Source organism: Diuraphis noxia, unplaced genomic scaffold (genome assembly GCF_037042655.1).
Source record: "Diuraphis noxia isolate RWA-SAM2 unplaced genomic scaffold, SU_Dnox_SAM2 contig0006, whole genome shotgun sequence".
Lineage (NCBI taxonomy): Eukaryota > Metazoa > Arthropoda > Insecta > Hemiptera > Aphididae > Diuraphis > Diuraphis noxia.
In genome coordinates this window covers 3083869-3105796 of record NW_028301716.1, presented here as the reverse complement: position 1 = coordinate 3105796, position 21928 = coordinate 3083869, and the positions used below count along the sequence as shown (strand labels likewise).

The 21928-nt window shown below is 27.9% G+C and overlaps 5 protein-coding genes and 1 pseudogene across 5 annotated transcripts; 3 read left to right on the top strand and 3 right to left on the bottom strand.

The window, feature by feature from the left end:
• The first annotated feature begins 73 nt into the window (after positions 1-73).
• LOC149054611 (uncharacterized) lies at positions 74-4825 on the top strand (annotated as a pseudogene).
• Positions 4826-7898: 3073 nt separating this feature from the next.
• LOC149054610 (uncharacterized) lies at positions 7899-8978 on the bottom strand. Its single transcript, XM_089230070.1, has one exon. It carries the CDS (start codon positions 8976-8978, stop codon positions 7968-7970), a length of 1011 nt encoding a protein of 336 aa, XP_089086196.1. The 3' UTR covers positions 7899-7967.
• A 148-nt stretch (positions 8979-9126) lies between these two features.
• LOC149054609 (uncharacterized) lies at positions 9127-9769 on the bottom strand. Its single transcript, XM_089230206.1, has 3 exons — positions 9637-9769; positions 9305-9480; positions 9127-9219 (listed from the first exon to the last, which is right to left on the bottom strand). The coding sequence occupies exons 1-3, from the start codon at positions 9767-9769 to the stop codon at positions 9127-9129; spliced, it is 402 nt and encodes a 133-aa protein (XP_089086332.1).
• Positions 9770-11570: 1801 nt separating this feature from the next.
• On the top strand, positions 11571-12324 carry LOC149054608 (uncharacterized). The gene has a single exon (XM_089230205.1). It carries the CDS (start codon positions 11571-11573, stop codon positions 12321-12323), a length of 753 nt encoding a protein of 250 aa, XP_089086331.1. The 3' UTR covers position 12324.
• A 3403-nt stretch (positions 12325-15727) lies between these two features.
• On the top strand, positions 15728-16756 carry LOC149054607 (uncharacterized). The gene has a single exon (XM_089230211.1). The coding sequence runs from the start codon at positions 15743-15745 to the stop codon at positions 16685-16687; it is 945 nt and encodes a 314-aa protein (XP_089086337.1). The 5' UTR covers positions 15728-15742; the 3' UTR covers positions 16688-16756.
• A 12-nt stretch (positions 16757-16768) lies between these two features.
• LOC149054606 (uncharacterized) lies at positions 16769-19144 on the bottom strand. Its single transcript, XM_089230154.1, has 2 exons — positions 18018-19144; positions 16769-16816 (listed from the first exon to the last, which is right to left on the bottom strand). The coding sequence occupies exons 1-2, from the start codon at positions 19125-19127 to the stop codon at positions 16769-16771; spliced, it is 1158 nt and encodes a 385-aa protein (XP_089086280.1). The 5' UTR covers positions 19128-19144.
• Positions 19145-21928: the final 2784 nt, after the last annotated feature.

The following is a 21928-nucleotide window of genomic DNA, read 5'->3' as shown; positions in this document are numbered from 1 at the left end:
TTTAAACATAAAGTCATCAGTTCACCAGCAGCTCTAACAGACCAAGAAGCTACAGAACAGCAACCATCCTCGACTCTCCAGCAAAACAGTTACATCAGAACAGACCATCAAAAACGTAAAACATCTTCAACAACAATAGCAACCGTCAGCCAGACTCAGAAAACAGTCAACAGTCAGACTTAGAATACTTCAACACTAACTATGTAAGTACCTATTTTATTATTTTATTAAAACTTTTAATCTTTACTCCTATTTTTAAAAAAAACTAGAAACAGAATAACAATGATTTAAACACATCATCATTATAATAATATAGTTTTATGATAATATTATCTATGTTTATATATTATATGATAAAATGTTAACATCATATTTATAAGATAGTAATTACATTTTATTACACATCAGCAATCTACTATTAACGAACATAACCTTAAAAATATATACCGTCTCTATCACCATAGAACAGTTAGCACTATCACCGCTTAATATTATCACCGAACGCAATATTTATTATTTTATAATATTTGATATCAATAATATAAAAAAATGTTATATTATCATAGTATAATATTCAATATTTACATAAAAATATTACAATTTGAGCTAAGTTTTTATAATTGAAATAAGTAGTATAATATTCTTATTCTAATAAGAATTCAATAAGACTGTCTGCTATTAGATATAAAAAATATGTCTATCTATAATGAATTGTATGTATTCATTTAACATTGAACACAGTTATAGTAATATATGATATGTGTTCCTATATTTTAATCTTCATGATTATGTTTTTATAAAGTTCATTTAATTTAGATAAAATTTAAATTATTTACAATACAGTTGGTTAATATATTTTATTACATTTTTTTTCTATATTAAATTGTAGGTATTCATTTAAAATTATTCAAAGGAAAAAAATAAATTTAATATACAACAAATACACAGGTATAAGTAATAGATGATGTGTGTACCTATATTTTTAAACTTCATGAATATCATAGTATAATATTCAATATTTACATAAAAATATCTCAATTTGAGCTAAGTTTTTATAATTGAAATAGGTAGTATAATATTCTAATTCTAATAAGTATTCAATAAGACTGTCTGCTATTAGATATAAAAAATATAGTTATCTATAACAAATTGTATGTATTCATTTAACATTAGACAGGAGAAAAAATAAATTTAGTATACAACAAATACACAGTTATAAGTAATATATATTAATATGTGTACCTACATTTTAATCTTCATGATTATATCTTTTTATAAAGTTCATTTAATTTAGATAAAAATTAAATTACATACAATACAGTTGATTAATAATATATTAGATTATTACAGTTTTTCTATATTAAATTGTAGGTATTCATTTAAATTATTCAAGGGAAAAAATAAATTTAGTATATAACAAGTATACAGTTATAAGTAATATATATTTGTGTACCTACATTTTTAAACTTCATGATAATATTTTTATAAAGTCCATTTAATTTAGATAAAAATTAAATTGTGTACAATACAGTTGGTTAATATATTTTATTACATTTTTTCCATCTATCTTTATTAAATTTTATGTATTCATTTAACATTATTCAAGGGAAAAATAAATAAATTTATTATACAGCAAATACACAGGTTTAAGTAATATATGATGTGTGTACCTATATTTTTTAAACTTTATAGTATAATATTCAATATTTACATAAAAATATCTCAATTTGAGTTAACTTTTAATAATTTAAATAGGTAGTATAATATTCTAATTCTAATAAGTATTCAATAAGACTGGCTGCTATTAGATATAAAAAAATATATCTATCTATGACAAATTGTATGTATTCATTTAACATTAGACAGGAGAAAAATAAATTTAGTACACAACAAATACGCAGTTATATATAATATGTGTACCTACATTTTTAAACTTAATTTTTTATTTTTATAAAGTTAATTTAATTCAGATAAAAATTATATTATATACAATACAGTTGTTTAACATATTTTATAATTAGATTTTTCCGTCTATGTTTCTATGATTTAACATACTGTGTATTAACATTAATGAATTTGAAATAATATTACAGACAATGGATTCAAAAAACAAAGATGAACTTATGAATAAATATCAATATAATTTACAAACCATGGAATCATTAAGATTAGGGAATATTGAAGATAATAAAAATAATATATTAGAAACGAAAGAAATTAATAAAAAAATTAAAGAAATAAAACATAACATTTATTTAATCAGGATATGTTCATCATCAAATGAATTTGAAATCAATAAATTAAGAGATAAATTGTTTTCTTTAAAAGAAAAAAAAAGAGAAATATTTAATAAATATGGTAATAAATATATTGATTATGTTAGAAAAATGGAAATCTGTTATGGAGAAAGATATAGTATGGATATGATGATACGTTGTCAAACATTTCATGACATTTACTTTTCTAAGAAATTATGATTTTAATTTAATGTTTATAGCTATGTTTTTTTGCTTGTAAAAATAAAAACTATTAGAAACGAAAGAAATTAATAAAAAAAATTAAAGAAATAAAACATAACATTTATTTAATCAGGATATGTTCATCATCAAATGAATTTGAAATCAATAAATTAAGAGATAAATTGTTTTCTTTAAAAGAAAAAAGAGAAATATTTAATAAATATGATAATAAATATATTGATTATGTTAGAAAAATGGAAATCTGTTATGGAGAAAGATATAGTATGGATATGATGATACGTTGTCAAACATTTCATGACATTTACTTTTCTAAGAAATTATGATTTTAATTTAATGTTTATAGCTATGTTTTTTTGCTTGTAAAAATAAAAACAATTATTATTTAATGATGATGTGTGTTACTATTTTAATATTTTATTACTAGCAGATAGTTTGCAAATATCTATATAATTTGCAGAAACATGACATCATACATCAAAACAGAAATTAATGAAGTGTTGAAACAACAGGTGGAAAATCAGAAATATGGTGAAAGAGAAGAAAAAAAATTTAAAAAAATGATTAACGATATTAATATTAAAATCAAAAAAACAAACCTGAAGTCGACTAGGGAAAATTTATTAAAAAAAAAAAAAGAAATTAAAGGTGATTACGATGAATCTAATCATATAGGTTATCGATGCCAACAAAGTTGTATATTGCATTTATCATACCTATATGATTTATTAAATAATAATTAAGTTTTTAATTTCTTTTTTTTTAAACTAGTTGCTTAGGTTTGCTGAATATTGTATGATTTATACTATAAAAAATAATAAAGTGATTACAATATTATTATTGTTTATTATATTTTTTTTTTCATTTAATTTATTTTCAGCTTAATTATGAAAAGAAAAATGGTGACAAAACGTCAGCGAATGACATATGCTGATGAAGGAATATTTGAAATTGAAAGATTTAAAAAATGTTCAAAAACTTTTATAGTTAAGAATAATTTAAAATTTTTAGACTACACACTTTTTTTTAACTATACTTTAGACAAAATAATTCCAAAGTTAAAGGAATCATGTCTACAAACATCTATAAAATTTAATTTATATGTAGATAGTGTATATGAACGAATTATCACACAAGAAGTACAGGATATAGCATTTAAAACCTCTAATACACTTGCATGTAATTCCTCTGATTTTAATAAATTACTGAATGGGATGTTCAATAAATTATTAAGTGAAGAAGATGATTTTTTAGCAAAAGCTTCTGGCTGGTCACTTAAAACAATAGATGCATTACAATTGAGAATTAATATAGTAAATCCTCTCAGAGGAGGAACGTATCTAGATCTTCCTGAATATATCAAAGATAAAAGAGCAGTCATAAATGTAAAAAATAATGATGTTAAATGTTTTAAATATTCAATACTATCAAAGTTTGACAATCGTTCAAATAAAACTTATTTTAATAAGAAATATTTTGAAATGTTAGAAAAAAAAAGTGGCTTAGATTTTAAATGTATAGATTTTCCTACACCAATCAGTCAGATAAAAAAATTTGAACGTATAAATAATGTATCAATTAATATTTATAGTTTAAATGATAAAAAACATATTTTCCCTCTATATATTTGTAATACTGAAAGAAAAAAACATTTTGATCTACTTTTGTTTAATAATAATAACACATCACACTATTGTTATATAAAAAATTTTTCAAGATTTATTAGAAGTCAGAAAACTAAAAACTGTTCCAGATTAATTATCTGTAAAAGATGTTTTACTACTTTTAGTGAAAAGCCATGTAAAAGCAAACTTTGGGGTAAGAAAGGGTTGAGTGAACACCAGCATAATTGTAGAAAGAACCAATTAGGGAGACCAATAATGTTTGAAAAGGGGGATGATGATTTTATTTATTTTAAAAACTATAAAAATACACAGAGAATACCAATTGTTATTTATGCAGATTTTGAATGTATTTTAACTCCTAAAAATAAGTCTAGTGAATTTAATAGTTACGAAAAATCTAAAACTTATGCTACACATTTACATGAAATTATGAGCTATGGGTTTTATGTCAAAGTTAACTATGATGTTATATCAAAAGAACTAGTAAAACAGTTCAAAATTCCGAGAAAGGTGGTAATTTATAGAGGTGAAAATGCTGCAAAAAAATTTATGGAAAATATGATTGTTATTGGAAATAATATTAATAAAATTTATCAAACAAATAAACCGATGAATAAATTAACTAAAGAAGAAGAAAGTAATTTTAAAAATACTAAGTTTTGTGGAAAATGTTCGAGACATTTTAAAAATAATAATTTAATTAAAGTTCGAGATCACTGTCATTTTACTGGTAAATATAGACAATGTCTTTGTCTTCAATGTAATTTTGAAATAATTAACCCCTCATTCGTACCAATTTTCTTCCATAATTTATCGTACGATAGTCATTTCATAATTCGGGAACTTGGTTGTAATGATAAAGATATTCACGTTATTCCTAATTCGTCAGAAAAATATATATCCTTTAGTAAAGAAATCGCACATAGATTTAGTATTAAATTTGTCGATACATTCCGTTTCATGAGCGAATCATTAAGTAAACTTGCATTAAATTTATCTGAAGATAAGTTGAGGTTTAGAGAAACTCTTAAAAATTTTTCCATGAAAGCATTAGATCTAGTCACTCAAAAAGGAATCTTCCCTTATGAATATGTCGATAGTTGGAGTAAATTAGATGATACTTTCTTACCATCAAAGTCTGAATTTTATAACTCTTTGACAGACGAAAAAATAAGCGATAAAGATTATATGCATGCTAAAAATATATGGCGAACATTCGATATAAAGACTTTAGGTGAGTATAGCGATCTTTATTTAAAGACTGACGTTACCATACTGGCTGACGTGTTTGAAAATTTTAGAGACTTATGTTTATCTACTCTCAGATTAGATCCTGCTCATTACATGACTGCTCCTGGATTTGCTTTTGATTGTATGCTTAAGTACACTAAGGTAAAATTGGAAAGGTTAAAGGATTACAACATGCTCCTCTTTTTTGAAAACTCAATCCGGGGGGGCATTTGTCAATCAACTAAAAGATATGTTAAAGCAAATATACCAAATATTGAAGGACTGGACTATAATTCGAATGAACCAATCACATGGATTACATATCTTGACTGTGTAAATTTGTATGGTAAATCTATGTTAACAGAATTGCCTTTCAAAGATTTTGAGTGGGTTAATGATCTCAATATCGATGTCACTAAAATTGCCGATGATTCAGAAGTTGGGTATATATTAGAAGTTGATATCGAGTACCCTAAGTATTTACATAAAAGTCATAATGATTTCCCATTTTTACCCATTAATGAGTGTCCTCCTAATTCTAAAGCTAAGAAATTGCTTACTACATTATCATCAAAAAAAAACTATATAGTACATTATAAAAACTTAAAACAGGCGATTTTAAACGGTATTAAAGTGACGAAAATTCATCGAGCTATTAGCTTTTCACAAAGCAAATGGATGGCATCATACATTGAATTGTGTACAACTATGAGAGTTGAAGCTAAAAACGAGTTTGAAAAAAATTTTTGGAAGTTGTTAATCAATAGCGTTTTCGGTAAATGTATGGAAAATGTTCGCGCAAGAACTTCTATAAAACTTGTTTCATCAGCAAAAAAAGCTAGGAAATTAATGGTTAAAACTAATTTTAAAGACAGAACTATATACACTGAGAATCTTATGGCTATTCATCAGCGTAAGGAAATCATTAAATTTGACAAGGCAATTTATGTAGGATTCGCAATTTTAGATGTTTCAAAAACATTTATGTATGACTTTCATTATAATGTAATGAAAAAAAAATATGGTGCTAAAATTAGTTCTTTGTATTCAGATACTGATTCGTTGGTATACGCTATCCAAACAACAAATTTTTTCGATGATTTAAAAAATAGTTTACTACCATATTTTGATACATCTAATTATCCTAAAGACCATTATTGTTTCAGTGAGACACATAAAAATCAACCAGGATATTTTAAGGATGAAATGAAAGGAATAATTCTAAAAGAATTTGTCTCATTAAGACCGAAATTATATGCGTATAAAACTGTACATAGTGTTGAGGAAAAAAAAGCAAAAGGTGTAAAAAAGTATATAATTAAAAATCACATGAAATTTGAAAATTACATGGATATATTAAATGCATTTATAAACCATATAACTGTTGAGGATAAACAAACTCATAGAAAAATGAATTTTATTCAATCCAATAAACATATTGTCCATTCGAAAACTATGACTAAGCTTGTTCTTAGTGCTAACGATGATAAACGTTATATAATGGATGATGGGATTAATACATTGGCTTATGGCCACTATAAATTAAAAAACTTTATATATCCGCAATCGAAATAAACAAAAAGCGCTATCTATCAGTATTATATAATGTTTTAATTGTTAAATGTTTCATGTAAATAAACAAATTTTTATTGTTATCAAAGAAAAACAGTAAAAAGGTAAAATATAATAATATGATAAAAATAATATAATATAAAATTTTATTTTAATATATCTGACAACGTTATCCATGAATTATAACTTGTATCAAAACCTAACCACTTGACAAACATTTTATTCCCAACTTTTTTTATAACACGTTCAACAAGAAAGGTGTTTGGAAAATCAGTTAATTTAATTTCTTGTTCATAAAAACCACCTAAGATTATATTGTTCGATTCATCTTTTAATTGATACGTTACTGGATTTGTATGTAAAATTTTTGAAATTGTAAATATTTCTGTCGTCCAATTTGGTGTGTATCCCTTATCAAATATATGTTTATATTTAGATATTCTTACTTTGTCATTAATTTTAAATTTAGGTTTGTATAATGTTTTGATATTTGTATGTGTGTTAAGTTTAATTTTGTTTGCATCCATTCGAGCTTCACTTGGTGTACATTTAATTGTTCTATGTTTTGTATTATTATAGTTTTGTATAATTTTTGATATTGTATTATACCAATTCCATGTACCTGTTGCAGTAAAATGTTTATATATTTTATTTTTAAGAGTTTGTATTACACGTTCACAAATTGAACACTTAATGACACTGAATGAACTATAATGTTTAATTTTATATTTTTTCATTAAATCTTGAAATTGATTATTATAAAATTCTGTACCATTATCTGTCTGTAACAATTTTGGATTAGCTTTTTTCAATATATTAAACATAGCTTTTGTACATTCCTCCGCTGTTTTATTTTTCAATGCTTCTACCCATACATACTTGGTAAATGTATCAATTATGATTAAAATGAATTTAAAACCTTTATTTTGTCTAGAATGTGACTGCATGTCTATTAAATCAGCTTGCCAGAGATCATCTTTAAACCGTGTAACTACGCTACGTCTAGGAAATATTTTTCTCGCTGGTCGATGTAGCTCATTAGCTATATTCTCTAAGGTTGTCATTATACTATAATATTCCTCTCACGTAATTCTTCTAAAATAGATATGATTTCATTACTAACGCCAGTATTACCAACTCTTTGTGATGATGTTAAAAGATTTAATCTAGTTACTAATTCATTTGGATCATCATAATAAACTAACTGTGTTTGAGGTATTACATCTTTATATAAACCAGAACCTTTCTTAGCATGTGGTGATGCAGTAAAATTAAACATCTTTTCAACTGGAGGATCTACAGACATAGAACTGTTTGCTGTAGGGTTAAAATCAAATGGTTCATTTGTTATGGTTGTATTATTATGAACGTTACTACGTTTAGCACTCGAACTAGATAAATGTTCGTTTAATTGTTTAAAGCTTATCCGAGGAGCTCTAGAGTTATTAATTTTAACTATTTCTTCGTTTAACTGTTTTTCTTCATTTTTCATTCTTTCGTAGAGAGGTTTTACAACGGTCGCCCATTTATGAAACTTTGAGGTTTTTGGTTTCCCATCCGCTTTTAAATGAACTCGAGAAGTTTTCAAAATATCGTAATAAGATTCCATATCTTGTATAGTTGTATTTTTTGGTTCTTTCTCACATAATAAAGACTGTAGTCCTAATGTCCATGGATAGTATTTATTAAGCAGCTGTAAGTTACCATGGCTAAAAGTTACAGAGTAATCTCCTATTTTGTAAGAATCACTAGTTCTATCATAATGTAAACCATAAGATTTATCATAACGTTGTGATTTAGGACGTTCAAAAAAATTTACAAATGTCGAATTTAATTCATCATCTTCATTTTCTCCACTAGTGTATGAGGTTTCTGCATTTTTATAATCAGCTAGTTGTAAGTTACACGATGTATTTTTTTCTATTTTTGTACTGAGTGGTTCAGTTATTGGTTTAAATGCTTCACGGAAATAGTTATCTGAATCTATAATACCACGTTTCATTTCCATTATTTTTCGTTTAATATTTTTTTTTGATATTATTAAATTTTTCAGCAAAACTTTTTCTTTGTTCATAGTAAATAATAAACTCAATATTACTGTATCGTATGACCACTGGCAAGACTATGTAGATAATAACAATGTTACATTATATATATATTATATATATATAATTATTTTATTTTAATAAACGTATGAAAACCACATCTATATCTTCCTTCATTCATTTCTCGAGTTTTATCAATAACCATAAACCCATAATCACTTTGATTCCAACATAAATGAGAAATTTTCCGAAATTCTGAGAAATCCATATCTGTCGATGAATGATCATTGAATATATGACGTAAATTCATGTCATCTTGTTTCAGAATTATTAAAAAGTTTGAGTTATCTCTTACCAACTGTTTTGGTATTTTAGAATATGTTTGTGCTAAATAAAATACGGAGCTAGCACCTGAATGTCTACAGATGCTAAAGTATTCTCTAATAACAGACTGTGAGTCACATATTACATCATCAAAAATTATAATAGAATTTTTCTTAGTTAAGTTAGGTTTTATAACTTTATCTGCGTTTGTAAATATGAACAAATTAGCACCTTGTATATCATCCATTATTTTTTTTAACAAAACATATTTTTCTTGATTAGAGGTTTTAGAGTATAAATAAATATTTTCAAATCTTAACCCGTTTTCATGTGTGATTAGATTGTACATTATATTTGTTTTACCCGATCCACTAGGACCAACTAATATAGCACGTATAGTATCAGGTAATAACGAACCATGTCTTGATGGTTTTTTCGATATTTGTACATCTACGTTTATTATTTCTAATTTATCTTTCTGTTCAATTAAATCCATTTTCTTATAAATACTCAAAGATTTTTATTTTATATTCAGTTATTGATGATGCGTTCAACTCGAAAGTGTAAATCGAAAAAGACTGGTAAAGGTATTGTAAACTCTCTTATAAATAGTCTTCCGTTTGAATCTCATGTTCCAGGTTATCAGTTTTGTGGGCCAGGTACAAAATTAAAAAAAAGATTAAATCGTGGTGACATAGGAATAAATCCATTGGATACTGCTTGTCGTGATCACGATATTGCGTATGCATCTAGTAAAAATTTAAACGATAGACATAAAGCTGATGAAGTGTTAGAAAATCGTGCTTGGGAAAGATTTAAAGCTATAGATACTCCTAAAAAGGAGAAAATTGTTGCGTATGCAGTAACAAACGCGATGAAAGCTAAAAGAAAAATAGGAATGGGTTATAAAAAGAAACGTGCTACAAAAATAAAAAATCTTATGATAGCAGTAAAGAAAAAAAGAATGTCTAAGAAAAAAAATGGTAGCAAAAGACTGATTTTACCACCGAGACAAACAGGAGGTGTAATTCCCTTAATACCTATATTTGCGGGATTGTCAGCACTTGGTAGCTTAATGTCTGGAGGTGCTAGTGTGTATAATGCAATTCAAAATTCAAAAAGAAAAAAAGGTAGTGGTTTAAATTTAAACAAAAACAAGGTATGGAAAAAAAACTGTTAAATACGCTACCTAACAGACCGCTTTCGTCAGAAGATATTATAAAATGTATAACAAAGTTGAAAATCAATCATTTCCGTGGAGTGTTTTCACGTGATAACTTACCTAAAAAACCGTATGTAAATGAATGTGGTATTTTAAACTTAGATATATCTTCAGGTAATGGAAGTCATTGGGTAGCGTTTCATAAAAATAAAGATAAAGTAGTATATTTTGATAGCTTTGGTGATTTACCTCCACCAATTGAATTACAACACTATTTTAAAGAGTATAAAATAATATATAATTATTCTAACTATCAAGATTTCAATTCATTCAACTGTGGACATTTATGTCTTGAATTTTTATTATGCATGAATCTGTTACATTAAGTTTGACTGGAAACACAACTTTATTATCCACGAATTATTTCCCACCTCTTAACGTTTACGAGGATTCGGAAATAGCTTTGTTATATTTGAAAACACGAAATTTATTTCCAAACATAAATTTAACCAATAACCGACTGGAGATAGATGTAATTCCGTCATTAAATCATGCGCATAAACAAAAAACGTTTATATGTATTTTGGAAGAAGGATGTTATGAAATTGAAGATATTAACAACAAAATTAAGAAAGAGTTATATCACTTCAATAATGAATGGGGAACACAGCTAACATTCAACGTATCTATTGATCACGTCGATTTTAGAACATACATTAAATGCAATGGAAGACTAAAGTTAAATGTTCCAAACAGTATAGCATCTGTTTTTGGATTTGAAAAGAGAACCTATGGACCATTACATGAAGATCTTCGTTCGGGAAAAGCTGCTAATTTAAACACAATTAACTCTATAAAAGTTATGTGTAATATAGCACATGGGTCATTCAACAATCAACTTCAAAGTCATTCAATATATGAGTTTTTCCCTAGTGGAAGAACTGGATCGAAAGTAGTTCAGTCGCCACCAAATTTGATATATTACAGATTAAACAAAACAGTCATTAATTCAATAACTGTACAGTTAGTTGATCAAAACAATAATCCGATCGATAACTTTAATGAGACATTGACAGTTGCTCTGCATATTAAGCGTCACTAGTTTCATTATTAAATTTATATCTCAGATATTAGAATGTACGAGTCAGTCACTTTAAGTTTAACCGGGGACAAAACCACATTATCTGCAAATTATTTTCCGTCTATAAACCTTTACGAAGATTCAGAAATTGCTTTGTTATGTTTGCAGACATTTAATTCATTCCCGAATATCAATAAACATAATAATAAATTTGCTATAGAAGTAGGTGATCATAATAATAATAATGATCGTATGTGGTGTTATATTAAACTGGAAGAGGGATGTTATGAAATTAAAGATATTAAGCATCGCGTTAAGGAACAAATAAATATTTATAATGAAAAATTCAAAACTCAGTTAACATGTGACATTTCGGTTGATCCTAACGATTTCAGATCAAATATAAAATGTAATGGAATACTACACTTTGAGATTGCACATAGCATGGCACCTGTATTGGGTTTTGAAAAACGAGAATATAAGCCAGAGTATGAAAGACTCTTATCTACTCATAGATCGGAAAAACCTATGAATTTAAACACAATTAATTCTATAAAAGTAATGTGTAATATAGCTCAAGGATCATTCAACAACCATCTTCAAAGTCATTCGATTTATGAGTTTTTCCCTAGTGAAACGCTAGGATCGAAAGTAGTACAGTCACCGTCAAATTTAATATATTACAAATTGAATAAAACAAATATTGATACGATAACCGTTCAGTTAGTTGATCAAGATCATAAATTGATTAACAATTTTGGTGAGGCATTGACAATCGTGTTACATATTAAACGTTACGGATCTTGATATGGGATTAAAATTCAATATAAATCCGCTACTTCAGATCAGTTCAACTTATAATCAATTTATGATCTTGATCAACTAACTGAACGGTTATCGTATCAATATTTGTTTTATTCAATTTGTAATATATTAAATTTGACGGTGACTGTACTACTTTCGATCCTAGCGTTTCACTAGGGAAAAACTCATAAATCGAATGACTTTGAAGATGGTTGTTGAATGATCCTTGAGCTATATTACACATTACTTTTATAGAATTAATTGTGTTTAAATTCATAGGTTTTTCCGATCTATGAGTAGATAAGAGTCTTTCATACTCTGGCTTATATTCTCGTTTTTCAAAACCCAATACAGGTGCCATGCTATGTGCAATCTCAAAGTGTAGTATTCCATTACATTTTATATTTGATCTGAAATCGTTAGGATCAACCGAAATGTCACATGTTAACTGAGTTTTGAATTTTTCATTATAAATATTTATTTGTTCCTTAACGCGATGCTTAATATCTTTAATTTCATAACATCCCTCTTCCAGTTTAATATAACACCACATACGATCATTATTATTATTATGATCACCTACTTCTATAGCAAATTTATTATTATGTTTATTGATATTCGGGAATGAATTAAATGTCTGCAAACATAACAAAGCAATTTCTGAATCTTCGTAAAGGTTTATAGACGGAAAATAATTTGCAGATAATGTGGTTTTGTCCCCGGTTAAACTTAAAGTGACTGACTCGTACATTCTAATATCTGAGATATAAATTTAATAATGAAACTAGTGACGCTTAATATGCAGAGCAACTGTCAATGTCTCATTAAAGTTATCGATCGGATTATTGTTTTGATCAACTAACTGTACAGTTATTGAATTAATGACTGTTTTGTTTAATCTGTAATATATCAAATTTGGTGGCGACTGAACTACTTTCGATCCAGTTCTTCCACTAGGGAAAAACTCATATATTGAATGACTTTGAAGTTGATTGTTGAATGACCCATGTGCTATATTACACATAACTTTTATAGAGTTAATTGTGTTTAAATTAGCAGCTTTTCCCGAACGAAGATCTTCATGTAATGGTCCATAGGTTCTCTTTTCAAATCCAAAAACAGATGCTATACTGTTTGGAACATTTAACTTTAGTCTTCCATTGCATTTAATGTATGTTCTAAAATCGACGTGATCAATAGATACGTTGAATGTTAGCTGTGTTCCCCATTCATTATTGAAGTGATATAACTCTTTCTTAATTTTGTTGTTAATATCTTCAATTTCATAACATCCTTCTTCCAAAATACATATAAACGTTTTTTGTTTATGCGCATGATTTAATGACGGAATTACATCTATCTCCAGTCGGTTATTAGTTAAATTTATGTTTGGAAATAAATTTCGTGTTTTCAAATATAACAAAGCTATTTCCGAATCCTCGTAAACGTTAAGAGGTGGGAAATAATTCGTGGATAATAAAGTTGTGTTTCCAGTCAAACTTAATGTAACAGATTCATGCATAATAAAAATTCAAGACATAAATGTCCACAGTTGAATGAATTGAAATCTTGATAGTTAGAATAATTATATATTATTTTATACTCTTTAAAATAGTGTTGTAATTCAATTGGTGGAGGTAAATCACCAAAGCTATCAAAATATACTACTTTATCTTTATTTTTATGAAACGCTACCCAATGACTTCCATTACCTGAAGATATATCTAAGTTTAAAATACCACATTCATTTACATACGGTTTTTTAGGTAAGTTATCACGTGAAAACACTCCACGGAAATGATTGATTTTCAACTTCGTTATACATTTTATAATATCTTCTGACGAAAGCGGTCTGTTAGGTAGCGTATTTAACAGTTTTTTTTCCATACCTTGTTTTTGTTTAAATTTAAACCACTACCTTTTTTTCTTTTTGAATTTTGAATTGCATTATACACACTAGCACCTCCAGACATTAAGCTACCAAGTGCTGACAATCCCGCAAATATAGGTATTAAGGGAATTACACCTCCTGTTTGTCTCGGTGGTAAAATCAGTCTTTTGCTACCATTTTTTTTCTTAGACATTCTTTTTTTCTTTACTGCTATCATAAGATTTTTTATTTTTGTAGCACGTTTCTTTTTATAACCCATTCCTATTTTTCTTTTAGCTTTCATCGCGTTTGTTACTGCATACGCAACAATTTTCTCCTTTTTAGGAGTATCTATAGCTTTAAATCTTTCCCAAGCACGATTTTCTAACACTTCATCAGCTTTATGTCTATCGTTTAAATTTTTACTAGATGCATACGCAATATCGTGATCACGACAAGCAGTATCCAATGGATTTATTCCTATGTCACCACGATTTAATCTTTTTTTTAATTTTGTACCTGGCCCACAAAACTGATAACCTGGAACATGAGATTCAAACGGAAGACTATAAGAGAGTTTACAATACCTTTACCAGTCTTTTTCGATTTACACTTTCGAGTTGAACGCATCATCAATAACTGAATATAAAATAAAAATCTTTGAGTATTTATAAGAAAATGGATTTAATTGAACAGAAAGATAAATTAGAAATAATAAACGTAGATGTACAAATATCGAAAAAACCATCAAGACATGGTTCGTTATTACCTGATACTATACGTTATTAGCTATAAAGCGTATAGCTATTAGTTGGTCCTAGTGGATCGGGTAAAACAAATATAATGTACAATCTAATCACACATGAAAACGGGTTAAGATTTGAAAATATTTATTTATACTCAAAAACCTCTAATCAAGAAAAATATGTTTTGTTAAAAAAAATAATGGATGATATACAAGGTGCTAATTTGTTCATATTTACAAACGCAGATAAAGTTATAAAACCAAACTTAACCAAGAAAAATTCTATTATAATTTTTGATGATGTAATATGTGATTCACAGTCTGTTATTAGAGAATACTTTAGCATCTGTAGACATTCAGGTGCTAGCTCTGTATTTTATTTAGCACAAACATATTCTAAAATACCAAAACAGTTGGTAAGAGATAACTCAAACTTTTTAATAATTCTGAAACAAGATGATATGAATTTACGTCATATATTCAATGATCATTCGTCGACAGATATGGATTTCTCAGAATTTCGGAAAATTTCTCATTTATGTTGGAATCAAAGTGATTATGGGTTTATGGTTATTGATAAAACTCGAGAAATGAATGAAGGAAGATATAGATGTGGTTTTCATACGTTTATTAAAATAAAATAATTATATATATAATATATATATATAATGTAACATTGTTATTATCTACATAGTCTTGCCAGTGGTCATACGATACAGTAATATAGAGTTTATTATTTACTATAACAAAGAAAAAGTTTTGCTGAAAAATTTAATAATATCAAAAAAAAATATTAAACGAAAAATAATGGAAATGAAACGTGGTATTATAGATTCAGATAACTATTTCCGTGAAGCATTTAAACCAATAACTGAACCACTCAGTACAAAAATAGAAAAAAATACATCGTGTAACTTACAACTAGCTGATTATAAAAATGCAGAAACCTCATACACTAGTGGAGAAAATGAAGATGATGAATTAAATTCGACATTTGTAAATTTTTTTGAACGTCCTAAATCACAACGTTATGATAAATCTTATGGTTTACATTATGATAGAACTAGTGATTCTTACAAAATAGGAGATTACTCTGTAACTTTTAGCCATGGTAACTTACAGCTGCTTAATAAATACTACCCATGGACCTTAGGACTACAATCTTTATTATGTGAGAAAGAACCAAAAAATACAACTATACAAGATATGGAATCTTATTACGATATTTTGAAAACTTCTCGAGTTCATTTAAAAGCGGATGGGAAACCAAAAACCTCAAAGTTTCATAAATGGGCGACCGTTGTAAAACCTCTATACGAAAGAATTAAAAATGAAGAAAAACAGTTAAACGAAGAAATAGTTAAAATTAATAACTCTAGAGCTCCTCGGATAAGCTTTAAAGAATTAAACGAACATTTATCTAGTTCGAGTGCTAAACGTAGTAATGTTCATAATAATACAACCATAACAAATGAACCATTTGATTTTAACCCTACAGCAAACAGTTCTATGTCTGTAGATCCTCCAGTTGAAAAGATGTTTAATTTTACTGCATCACCACATGCTAAGAAAGGTTCTGGTTTATATAAAGATGTAATACCTCAAACACAGTTAGTTTATTATGATGATCCAAATGAATTAGTAACTAGATTAAATCTTTTAACATCATCACAAAGAGTTGGTAATACTGGCGTTAGTAATGAAATCATATCTATTTTAGAAGAATTACGTGAGAGGAATATTATAGTATAATGACAACCTTAGAGAATATAGCTAATGAGCTACATCGACCAGCGAGAAAAATATTTCCTAGACGTAGCGTAGTTACACGGTTTAAAGATGATCTCTGGCAAGCTGATTTAATAGACATGCAGTCACATTCTAGACAAAATAAAGGTTTTAAATTCATTTTAATCATAATTGATACATTTACCAAGTATGTATGGGTAGAAGCATTGAAAAATAAAACAGCGGAGGAATGTACAAAAGCTATGTTTAATATATTGAAAAAAGCTAATCCAAAATTGTTACAGACAGATAATGGTACAGAATTTTATAATAATCAATTTCAAGATTTAATGAAAAAATATAAAATTAAACATTATAGTTCATTCAGTGTCATTAAGTGTTCAATTTGTGAACGTGTAATACAAACTCTTAAAAATAAAATATATAAACATTTTACTGCAACAGGTACATGGAATTGGTATAATACAATATCAAAAATTATACAAAACTATAATAATACAAAACATAGAACAATTAAATGTACACCAAGTGAAGCTCGAATGGATGCAAACAAAATTAAACTTAACACACATACAAATATCAAAACATTATACAAACCAAAATTTAACATTAATGATAAAGTAAGAATATCTAAATATAAACATATATTTGATAAGGGATACACACCAAATTGGACGACAGAAATATTTACAATTTCAAAAATTTTACATACAAATCCAGTAACGTATCAATTAAAAGATGAATCGAACAATATCATCTTAGGCGGTTTTTATGAACAAGAAATTAAATTAACTGATTTTCCAAACACCTTTCTTGTTGAACGTGTTATAAAAAAAGTTGGGAATAAAATGTTTGTCAAGTGGTTAGGTTTTAATTCAAGTCATAATTCATGGATAACGTTGTCAGATATATTAAAATAAAATTTTATATTATATTATTTTTTATCTTATTATTATATTTTACCTTTTTCTTTGATAACACTAAAAAAAAAATTTGTTTATTCACATGAAACGTTTAACAATTAAAACATTATATAATACTGATAGATAGCGCTTTTTGTTTATTTCGATTGCGGATATATAAAGTTTTTTAATTTATAGTGGCCATAAGCCAATGTATTAATCCCATCATCCATTATATAACGTTTATCATCGTTAGCACTAAGAACAAGCTTAGTCATAGTTTTCGAATGGACAATATGTTTATTCGATTGAATAAAATTCATTTTTCTATGAGTTTGTTTATCCTCAACAGTTACATGGTTTATAAATGCATTTAATATATCCATGTAATTTTCAAATTTCATGTGATTTTTAATTATATACTTTTTTACACCTTTTGCTTTTTTTTCCTCAACACTATGTACAGTTTTATACGCATATAATTTCGGTCTTAATGAGACAAATTCTCTTAGAATTATTCCTTTCATTTCATCCTTAAAATATCCGGGTTGATTTTTATGAGTCTCACTGAAACAATAATGGTCTTTAGGATAATTAGATGTATCAAAATATGGTAGTAAACTATTTTTTAAATCATCGAAAAAATTTGTTGTTTGGATAGCGTATACCAACGAATCAGTATCTGAATACAAAGAACTAATTTTAGCACCATATTTTTTTTTCATTACATTATAATGAAAGTCATACATAAATGTTTTTGAAACATCTAAAATTGCGAATCCTACATAAATTGCCTTGTCAAATTTAATGATTTCCTTACGCTGATGAATAGCCATAAGATTCTCAGTGTATATAGTTCTGTCTTTAAAATTAGTTTTAACCATTAATTTCCTAGCTTTTTTTGCTGATGAAACAAGTTTTATAGAAGTTCTTGCGCGAACATTTTCCATACATTTACCGAAAACGCTATTGATTAACAACTTCCAAAAATTTTTTTCAAACTCGTTTTTAGCTTCAACTCTCATAGTTGTACACAATTCAATGTATGATGCCATCCATTTGCTTTGTGAAAAGCTAATAGCTCGATGAATTTTTGTCACTTTAATACCGTTTAAAATCGCCTGTTTTAAGTTTTTATAATGTACTATATAGTTTTTTTTTGATGATAATGTAGTAAGCAATTTCTTAGCTTTAGAATTAGGAGGACACTCATTAATGGGTAAAAATGGGAAATCATTATGACTTTTATGTAAATACTTAGGGTACTCGATATCGACTTCTAATATATACCCAACTTCTGAATCATCAGCAATTTTAGTGACATCGATATTGAGATCATTAACCCACTCAAAATCTTTGAAAGGCAATTCTGTTAACATAGATTTACCATACAAATTTACACAGTCAAGATATGTAATCCATGTGATTGGTTCATTCGAATTATAGTCCAGTCCTTCAATATTTGGTATATTTGCTTTAACATATCTTTTAGTTGATTGACAAATGCCCCCCCGGATTGAGTTTTCAAAAAAGAGGAGCATGTTGTAATCCTTTAACCTTTCCAATTTCACCTTAGTGTACTTAAGCATACGATCAAAAGCAAATCCAGGAGCAGTCATGTAATGAGCAGGATCTAATCTGAGAGTAGATAAACATAAGTCTCTAAAATTTTCAAACACGTCAGCCAGTATGGTAACGTCAGTCTTTAAATAAAGATCGCTATACTCACCTAAAGTCTTTATATCGAATGTTCGCCATATATTTTTAGCATGCATATAATCTTTATCGCTTATTTTTTCGTCTGTCAAAGAGTTATAAAATTCAGACTTTGATGGTAAAAAAGTATCATCTAATTTACTCCAACTATCGACATATTCATAAGGGAAGATTCCTTTTTGAGTGACTAGATCTAATGCTTTCATGGAAAAATTTTTAAGAGTTTCTCTAAACCTCAACTTATCTTCTGATAAATTTAATGCAAGTTTATTTAATGATTCGCTCATGAAACGGAATGTATCGACAAATTTAATACTAAATCTATGTGCGATTTCTTTACTAAAGTATATATAATTTTTCTGACGAATTAGGAATAACGTGAATATCTTTATCATTACAACCAAGTTCCCGAATTATGAAATGACTATCGTACGATAAATTATGGAAGAAAATTGGTACGAATGAGGGGTTAATTATTTATAATGTGAAAGCATTAGGTGGAGGAGAAGATTGGAGATTACAGGCATCGAATAGAGAAATCTGGAGGCCAGGATGTATGTCGGGATGGTCATAGTGGCCGAGTTTACCGAAGAAGAAGAAGAAGGTATGTGTGTAATTCACTTTATGTCATTGGCACGTCGGACATTTTTACGTTCATTCTTACCAACACAAGTAGTCCGTCGGTTTCATTTCATTGTTATTGGTAATTTTTAACATTTATCCTTTAATTTGTATTGTTTTAGTGCACTCGACAAAAATGACAGTGTGGCTGATTAATTATGATATTAAGATATTGTATATGATATTATATTTTACGTTTCATGTGGGTCGACTTTTGATTACCGACTCTCTAATACGAATTGATAGACGCTCGAACACGGTTTTCAAATAGTGCCGCCTTCGATGGGTTACCACAAAAACCTTTTATTATAAATCCACATATCGCGACGTCAATCGTTTTACCTACTCATATCGTCTACCATTATGGTAGTGCAACATTACATGCGCTATGTACAAAATTCTAACCATACAGTCTCCGAAATCGGTATTCACTTGACGTGACTGACTTGCTAGACATTTAAATACGGCATTCGGCTTTACGCTTTTCGTTTCGACATTCATAACAGCACAAGACTGGACCGTATCGACTGTTGAACTGGGATTTCAAATTTGCCGCTTTCGAAACGATACCTCCACGCCTCATCATAAATCGTTATCACCTGCTACGACTTTTGATTATTGATTGACCAGCGAGTACAGCAATGATTTTAATAATTCCAACGACTCTACGTCCGCCATCGGTACCCACTTTCCACCGACCAAGGGGGTCTGGGGGTCTCCCCCAGCTAGCACGGAGGGCTAGTCTTATATAATAAAACGTGAATCCCTATATATATCGCTCTAAGCAACCCATGGAAGAATTACGTTTTTCTTCCATGGGTTTCTTAAGACCGGCCAATCGCGTTACTTCCTCGCGGCGGCGGCCGAGCTATCACGATTTTTCAGTTATCGTATCACTCATCAGTCACAGATATCGTGTTTTAGATTTTTCGAAACGTTTTACGCTCATTTTTTCCACTTTTTACTCGATTTTTCTGCTTTTACGCCCTTTTCCGTCGCCTTTTTTTTACGTTTAATTCAAGTGCGTTTCTTTTAAAATCGAAAACGCGGCTGACTTTCGTTTTTATCGTTTTTTTTTTTCGATCTTTTTCGTCTTTAAGACCACCGACTGCTCTTTTTTCGCGTAGTATACTTATTTTCGAACCCGTAGACGTGCGGTACCTACCTATTGTACTGATAATAATAAATATTATACTGTTTTTGTTTGATTCAATAAATATTGTTTTAAATACGTTTAATTCTGTCTTTTGTCTGTTCGAAATCCTTATTTTAAGCTCATGTCGACGGTGTTTGAGTGTTCCTACTTTTTATAAATTATTACAAAAACGGCTACTCGGTTAGTAGCCAAATATTTAACACAGCACATAAAAGGTGCGACTACATGTGATATAATAATATGTAATATTTATTTACACTTTTGTTCGTCGACGGCTCAAAGAACGTAATCATATGATGCTACGTATAAGGTGTTTAATATTAATTGCTGTCGATAGGTGTTATGAGTAGTCTACGATGGTGGTTAATCAGCAACCGTAGTGTCTGTGTATATGTAATCTCTTTAGGGTTTTTATGTTTAAATTGATTAAATAACTACTCGGTTATACCATGAAAAGAATATTTTGGTGGTAATGTTAATAATTTAGTAAAAGTGAGTATGTACTGCTACGGATGCATTATTAAATATCATTACTTATAGGCAATGTAGTTTTTATTAATTTGTGGTAATTAAATAGTTACTAAATTACACCAGTAGTAGAATATTTTTTGGTAATAATATGGACAGTTTTATTTATCAACGGCTGTATGAATGTCATTCATGGGACGGATAAAACATTAAATATTATTGTTGATAAATAATTTAGGTTCTATGAGTAGTCTATACATTTGTGATAATCAAATACCTACCCAAATTTACCAGAAAAAGCATATTTTGGTAATTATATTAATGCTTTGGTTCATCACCGGCTCTATTATTGTCAGCGTGTTATTAAATATTACTGTTTAT